At 37.8% G+C, this 8260-nt stretch overlaps 1 protein-coding gene across 2 annotated transcripts in view; it reads left to right on the forward strand.

Annotated features, from left to right (window-relative positions):
• LOC107689194 (amyloid beta A4 precursor protein-binding family B member 3-like) overlaps positions 1 to 5763 on the forward strand; it is a 28217-nt gene extending 22454 nt beyond the window's left edge. For both annotated transcript variants that reach the window (XM_016487123.1, XM_016487124.1), the window contains 6 exons: positions 587 to 701; positions 817 to 901; positions 1009 to 1092; positions 1538 to 1653; positions 1916 to 2095; positions 2800 to 5763. In XM_016487123.1, coding sequence (XP_016342609.1) covers positions 587 to 701; positions 817 to 901; positions 1009 to 1092; positions 1538 to 1653; positions 1916 to 2095; positions 2800 to 3024 — 805 coding nt within the window. In that variant the 3' untranslated portion in view covers positions 3025 to 5763. The remainder of the gene's footprint in view (positions 1 to 586; positions 702 to 816; positions 902 to 1008; positions 1093 to 1537; positions 1654 to 1915; positions 2096 to 2799) is intronic.
• Positions 5764 to 8260: the final 2497 nt, after the last annotated feature.

The raw sequence follows: 8260 nt of genomic DNA on the forward strand, positions 1-8260 counted from the left end.
AAAGGAAAAATTGAAATTACATCATATGACCCCTTTAAATTGATCAAAAGTGACAGTAAAGGCCTTAATAATGATACCAAAGATTTCTATTTCAAATAAATGCTGAAAAAAAGTATCAGTTTCCACAGAAATATTAGGCAGCACAACCAAATGTTTCTTGAGCATCAAATCAGTAAATTAGAATGATTTCTGAAGGAACATGTGACACTGAAGACTGGAGTAATGGCTGCTAAAAATCAGCTTTGCATTATGGGAATAAATTACATTTTAAAATATTTTAAAATAACAAACAGTTCTTTTAGACTGTAACAATGTTTAACAATATTGCCGTTTTGCTGTATGTTTGAACAAATAAAGCAAGCACACAATATTGTAGATATATAGGTATCAAAATAAAATTTATTGTGAAAAGCTCTTTTTCTTCCTTAACCATCCTTTTCATGACCATAAATGCATTCATGTGACAGATTATATATATATTTACTATTTTTGTGTGTGTGTAGGTTTAGTGTTTCTACCAGGCTGTTAGAATAAGCATGAAAGTGACTGTGATGAGTATTTACTCCAGTCTCCTGGTCGTCTTTAGGGACTTTGCCTTTGTGGCCAGTGATAAAGACACCTGCATGCTCAAGTGCCATGTGTTTCGCTGCAACGCTGCAGCCAAGACAATTGCATCTGCCCTGCATGAGATGTGCTCCAAGGTAAGATCACACAATCCTATTAAAGCTCATAATTAACATAATTTAATAATTAAAAATGGCCAGATTTCAAAGTCGTTGGATTACAGCGTTTATTATGATTGGTCTGTTTCCACAGATCATGGCAGAGAAGGCAGCACTGCAGCCTTTGACCCGTTCTCTCACCATGGAGAGTATCTCCCCAGAGGACTTGCCCCGCCAGGGTATGACTTCTGCAGTCTTTTTGAGAAATTGGCATCTCTTATACCCAAATGATTGACTCTACTGTTGTATTCTTTCATGAGACTTGATGTGTTTGAATGCTTTTCAGTTGACTTCCTGGAAACAGTGAGGCAAAGGGTGCAGAAGTTTGAGGTGGAGTACATTGGAAACCTGCCTGTATCCAGAGCAATGGGTGAGTGGGTTTTGGGCCATTCAGATACTTAATATTAACACATTTTACACTCTATGAATGAGTATTTGCTGAGTTATGCTCTGTAATACTCTTACAAACTAGGACCAAATACTTCATGTTTGGCATATGGAAGGATCCTGGCCCTCAAGTTTGAATTCAAATGTTACATTTAAAGCACTTTCGAAGTGTCAAACATGAGTACAACAGATTGTGGATCCAATTTGGACCAGTATCGAACAGTTTTAGGAGTTAAGACTTTCTCACTGAAGACCAGTGGTTTTAGCTGGCTATTAAAGATTCATATTTAAAACCAGGTTAATTGTTATTTTGGTGGCTAATGTATAGAGACCTGGAAACCCTAGCTTAAATAGCCTTCAAATATGACCCTGGTTGTGACATATTGTATAGGTTTGTGGTTAATGTGTTTTTGTGTGTATGCTGACAGGAATGGAAGTGTTGAACAGAGCTATTGAGAGCATCATGCACTCCAGAGACAGAGATGAGTGGGAGCCGATAGTCATCCATGTGTCTGATAGAGTTCTGTCTTTATGGAGAGGAGAGGTGAGAATATCTACTAACTGACATTGAGGCATTTTAGTGTATATATGGAATACTAGTGTACTGCATACTGCACAGTTTGTACTGTACACTGTATTTTTTTTTTAAGTATACAATGGATTTTGGAGTAGTGTACAGGAAAATTTGCATACTATGCATAGTACACACACTATATACTACAGAAGTAGTATGAGTAGTATGCTTTTTTAATATAAAAATAGTCTTTCTGTGTTTTACTTTTTCTTTCCCATTTGCTTTATTTCAGGATGGAGATGACCCATTTTGGGAATGCCAAGTACGTTACTTGACTTTCCTAGGTGTGGGTCATGACACACACACTTTTGCAGTCATAGTGGATGTAGGAACCCAGCGCTTTGAGTGCCATGTGTTTTGGTGTGAGCCCGATGCTGGGATCATCTCTGAGGCAGTTCAGGCTGCATGCATGGTGAGGCGATACTTTTAATTTAATTGACTTTCACCCTACAAATATCAATGAGTGGGAGCCGATAGTCATCCATGTGTCTGATAGAGTTCTGTCTTTATGGAGAGGAGAGGTGAGAATATCTACTAACTGACATTGAGGCATTTTAGTGTATATATGGAATACTAGTGTACTGCATACTGCACAGTTTGTACTGTACACTGTATTTTTTTTTTAAGTATACAATGGATTTTGGAGTAGTGTACAGGAAAATTTGCATACTATGCATAGTACACACACTATATACTACAGAAGTAGTATGAGTAGTATGCTTTTTTAATATAAAAATAGTCTTTCTGTGTTTTACTTTTTCTTTCCCATTTGCTTTATTTCAGGATGGAGATGACCCATTTTGGGAATGCCAAGTACGTTACTTGACTTTCCTAGGTGTGGGTCATGACACACACACTTTTGCAGTCATAGTGGATGTAGGAACCCAGCGCTTTGAGTGCCATGTGTTTTGGTGTGAGCCCGATGCTGGGATCATCTCTGAGGCAGTTCAGGCTGCATGCATGGTGAGGCGATACTTTTAATTTAATTGACTTTCACCCTACAAATATCACACACAGCATTCATAGTTTCATAGCAATGATATAGAATTTTGTTCAAAATCTTTAATGTGTTCTAAGTACAGTATTTCTGTTGTAAATGTCTGGCGCCCCCTCCAGTTCCAATACCAAAAGTGTTTGGTTGCACAAACTCCTCCTGTGAGGTCCAAAATGTGGCGGGCAGGCTCCAAAGTCAAACGAGCCAACTCCATGGATAGCTCTAGCTTCCCGCCTCGACACCAAGGACACACACCGTCCAAAATGGCTTCTCCCAGCGTGAAGAAGGGCATGCTGGCATTTTTTGAGACATTCCGGAATAAACATTCTGCAGTATCCACACCCTAACAACAGCAACTCGGGGAGGAGGATGGGGCCTGATGGGCTTTGAGGAGGGGGATATGAGGAGATGGAGAAATGAAAGGAATGAATAAACATGAAGCCTAAAATGCTAAGAAATATGAGTATCCTTTGCCTTTGGCATTTAAAAAAAAAAACGTAATTTCCCCAGTATGACCTCACAAAAAAAACAAAAAAACACCTAATTGTCCTTAATAAGAGTGTTTTTGAGGATTGACATATCTGAATGTAGGTGTGCAGAACAGCGTTTAAATGACATTGAGGTGCTGTGCTCTCACATTCCAAAAACTGACAGAACTCCAAACGCTCTGTAATTTAAATGCTGTTATAAAACGGTTACTGTCCTCAAATGTGATTGGTAAAAGGCTCATTTACACGGCACAGACAGACAGGGATTGTCGCATTGGTCGACGTCTGGCAGTGCAGTGTGAATTAGAGTACAAATTCTCTGGGACTTTGCATCACTTCACTTGTCTATTTGTTCCAGACAGACTGTCAGTCTATATATTAGATTTGTCTTTGACTCTTTCTGCAGGTTACACTGTTAAGGCAATGTGGTGACAAGTGAAGAGTGTTTATGAATCTAGTGGACATTTATCAAGTAAACTTCTGCTGACCGCGTTACAGTCCGGCTCGTGGACACTCATATGATGTAAGTTTCATCTTCAGCACTGTCCGCTGGTGTTTGTGCACAACATTCAGGTGCTACCCAATGATTGGCTCTGTACAGACTTGTGCACAGACATCACCACATGTGCAAGTGATTTGAGCGCTTGAAACAAATGTCCGAACACATCCTTCGTGATACTTTGAAAGGCTTGCACACTCATCTGTGCATGAGATGGAGCAGAACATGGAAAATGTATACCTGGGCTTTTACTTTTACCTTTACTTTTCAAGCTCTCAAATGTCTTGCACATGGGCTATTGTTGTCACATAACTTCATGGCGAAAAAAAACCTGTATGCGAACATCGGCAGACTGTGTTAGTGACGAAAATGATGTAATGCTGACTCTCCATGAACTGGAGCAGAATGTGGAAAAGTATACTTTCTGCTTAAGTCGTTGAATTATTGACTCAACTGTGTGTTGCTCAGAGACACAACGGTTGATTCTGCTTTCAACTTTTTTCATTGGCTAAGCAATTACAACCTCAGAAATAGAAATGAATCATATCAACATCTAACATTTCTACGGCCAACAGTATGTCGTGCAATAAGATAAAATATATCGCAGTTGAACCGAAATATTTTGATTACAAGTATTGATGTACAGTCAGTGACCTAATTCTTGTATGACTAGTAGAAGGTAGAGATTTTCTGTGTAGGTCACATTTATGTTCAGAAAGTAAATTTAGCTTCAAACCTATTAGGAGTGTTCGTATATATTAACAGTAAACCGTTTGTGAAAAAGGATGCTGTTTGCTGTTCTAAAATCAAATGAAGCTCAGAATATTCAAGGTCGTTACTCCATCTTGAGCAAACAGAGAGAGTTTTCACACACAACAAACAGACCTCAATAACATAGTGCTATCAGTGCAAGAGTCGTGCTGCTTTAGATAGACCCTGCTTGTGTCACTATCATTGTTTCTATTGTGAGCTCAGAAATGCAGATGAGGAGATATCAGTGACCCCAAACAGAAACATTGCCTGTTATAATCCTTCCGCTTTGTGGAGTCCTCAATTTAGTGCCATCGTTGCATGATTTTGCACACGCTTGGAAATTCGAGGCTTTGCTTGGGTACTTGAGAACACAAGCAGAGTGTGTTGAAGCTTTGAAAACTAGCAAAGTAGGTACTTGGATAATTCAGAAAAATCATTTTAAAAACACAGTAAAGGTGCAGTCACATTTGATCGGTGCAAATTTTCAAAGCAAAATCCAGTCATCTCAATAGGAATCCTAACAACTGGGAATTTTGTGTAAGGCTTAAAGTGTTTGTCACATGGATTCACTGCATTTACTAATAGAAAGCTACTTGGTTTGAGAGTGACTTTTGTGTGAGCTTTATATATTGCTACACTTTTGAAAATAGACAATGGTCCTTTTTTTGCCTGTGAAATTTTGCTTATGTGACTATACCTTAAAAACATATAAAACATGTGATTTACTCCCAAAGGCAGTGCAAATCTTGATGATGAAGAACCCACAGGAAAAACTGTGGTTTCACTGCAAGAAACCCTTGAGCCAATATATTCGCATTCATTTGAATGTAATAAGCTCTTTCAAAGCACTCAACCGCAGTGCATGTTGATCTGAGATGCCCACAGGCACTTAAGCACCCACACGAATGCCACTGAAGGAAGTTATGTGATGCTATATCTAATATATGCAACTGCTCCTTCCCTTCCCTTACTTACAAAAAAAAAACATGTATTATATCACAAATGAACTCAGGTCTCCTTAATGCTAAAACAAAGGGGGAAGTATAGAAGCGGTCGACTCTTCAGCATGTAAGATCATTGACGAGAAGCCTTTAGAAGAAAGTTTGGCTGATAGTCTTAGTTAACGGTCATGTAGCACCTTGTGTTTCTTATTTTTGTCCTATTTATACTCTCTGTAAAGAAATCTTTCTCTATATATTTGCAGTATCTCAGCACAAACTAGGATGTCATGTAAATGGTTTTGTATTATTCTTTGTGTTTGTTATTATTGTTGTTATTAATCAGAATGACATGCCGACCCGAATCCACCATTTGGTGGAGTGTGTTGGGACATTAAACTGCTTGAATCTCTGGCTCTGTTGTCATTCATTTGTGTGTCAGTGTCTTATTCAGATCCCTCTTCTCCTTTCTTTTGTTGAGGGGAAAAGTGTCCAGAACAAGCAAATACTGTATATGTTATTATGTGTTTTACCCCATTGCGTTCTTTCAGATTAAATGTCTTTGGCACTGGTAGAATCCTCATTTCTTGAGATGGACTCCTCTTGTTTTGTGTCCAGACTCTCATAAATATCTTTAAAATGGAGACATAATGTTTTAATTATCAGACATTTACTACAAAACAGCATCATTTCAAATACATATTGCTAGATTGGTAACTTCCTCAGGAAACAAACTGAAGGCTGGCGAAAGTGTAAAGAGTAAAGACCTTTGGTTTGTCTTGTCTTTGATGTTAAGGGAGATTTGATATCAGTGTGCATATGCAAATCTACAAAATGCGTCCCAGATTAACAGCACGTCTTTGTATTTTATTGCATTTTGCATTTATCTGATTGTGCGCTTACCCTCATTTCTGTTTTTAAGAGATTCATAGTTCTCGCTTTCGCTCTGTTCAAGCTCTGTAACAAATTAAACAATCTCTTCAAATGTAACACAAAAAAATACATTTTATAACTAAAAAGAAATTAAACAAGCTGTTTTTCAACATGCAGCATTAAATGGTGCTTTTAAATTTGTGACCATCATGAATTTACTTATTGTTGCTTGCCTTTTTCGAATGTATGATCAGTAGTTTTTTCAGAACGTAAATTGTTCTCTTCCATCTCTGAATTATGTACACTGGAAAATGAAGCAAATGCTTAAAAAAACATCTTTATATGCGTGGATTTTTATTTTTATTTTAATGCTATAGCATAGCTAAAACAAATGAAGCAAATTAATAATACCTTGCTTTGAGATGAATGTGCCTCCAGTACAAGTAAAGAAAGAACACAGACGCGATGACACCAAGCCACAGTGCTCTAGAAATACTGATGAGAGGATCTTTGCCTGAGCAACTGTTCTTGACCGTTGCATTTTCTTCAATGGCAGAATAATTCACTGGGCAATTCAACAAGAATTAAATAAAAAATGTGATGTTTCCTTAAAAATCACAATTTTATGTTATGTCTTTGGTATTCTGCTGTTTTATGTGATAAAGCAAGGTGTAAAATATACATGCACTGGGTCTTGAATCAAATTAAGACCAATTTATGAATGCAAACCAAGAGGTTTTCAGATGACCTTTGAGAATTTTTTTTAATGCTTTTTTCACTGTGAAGTCTAGCTACACCTCAAACACCTCAGTCTCCTGAGTTCACTTCTCACACATATAGTGAACAATTTAAAATGCAAATAGCCTAATTATTACACTGCCTAATGACCACATGTTTGACTTTGGTTAATAGCCTATTTCTCAGGGAGGGTTTTTGGGAAACGGTAATTGTAATTAGTAAATGATAGAAAATGATATATGATACTTAGCCCAACCTGACATTTATATCCTTGATTATACCCTACTATAGCCTACCATTGCTATATTTTCTCTTGACTGAGTGGATGTTAGTGTGGTTTTAATGTAGCCTATTTAGCTATAGATCAGAAAATAAAAAAAGCTAAAATAAAATCGTTATGTGTTCTCACTCCTTTGTGTAATTAGACTTTTGAAAATTGAGTGAAATTTGATTTGTCTGTCTAGCATTCATGCAACTCGCACTTCTATGAGACTTGAGACTGTTTAGACCAAACGATCAGTGAAAGCAACGGCACATTCGGGCAGAAAGAAGGTCGGTAGAAATATTTTTAAACACGAGAAAGACCAAAAAAGCAACTGAGGGGCGGGGAAGCAACGGAAATGGTCAAATGTTTCTTGCATGTTCACAAGACATCGCGGGCACACACGCACACGCACACACACACACACAGACACTTTGGGTGCGAATAGCTGTCGCCACGGCACGGACCAATGGAAGCTCAAAGGTGTTTAGGAGCCAAGACGAACTCCCCCAGAAAGCTCGCTTTGGTCATCTGGTTCGAAATGACGTCATATCAGTTCGTTCTATCGGGGTCTTTACACAGCAGTGACTGCATTTCTTCAAATTGTCCTTACCTCTAAAAAATCAGCATGTCGTTTAAACGGTTTGTGGGTGAATATCCATGTGCCGTTCGAGAACGAGTTAGGTTCTTGGTTTTCATACCAAAAAAATAATGTAATAATATGCCATTTGGGAAAGGTTTAGTAGGTTATAGCCTAATTACTTTGAATAATTTAAATTATATTTGTGCATACATAGGCTACCAGTCATAGGTCTAAACGTTGCTAAATATGGCTGAATTATTAAAGGGGTCATATGATGCTGCTAAAACATTAAAACCCATTACAAACGAGGCATTTGTTGCATCCAGTGGGGACATAATTACTGATTATAATGACTTATACTGTATTTTTACGCGTTGCGTTGCATCGCGCCGCATAAACATAAAACCATGTCTGCATTTGTGATTGGAGAAATGACAAACAACAAGCCC

This window comes from Sinocyclocheilus anshuiensis, unplaced genomic scaffold (genome assembly GCF_001515605.1).
Source record: "Sinocyclocheilus anshuiensis isolate Anshui unplaced genomic scaffold, SAMN03320099.WGS_v1.1 scaffold966, whole genome shotgun sequence".
NCBI lineage: Eukaryota > Metazoa > Chordata > Actinopteri > Cypriniformes > Cyprinidae > Sinocyclocheilus > Sinocyclocheilus anshuiensis.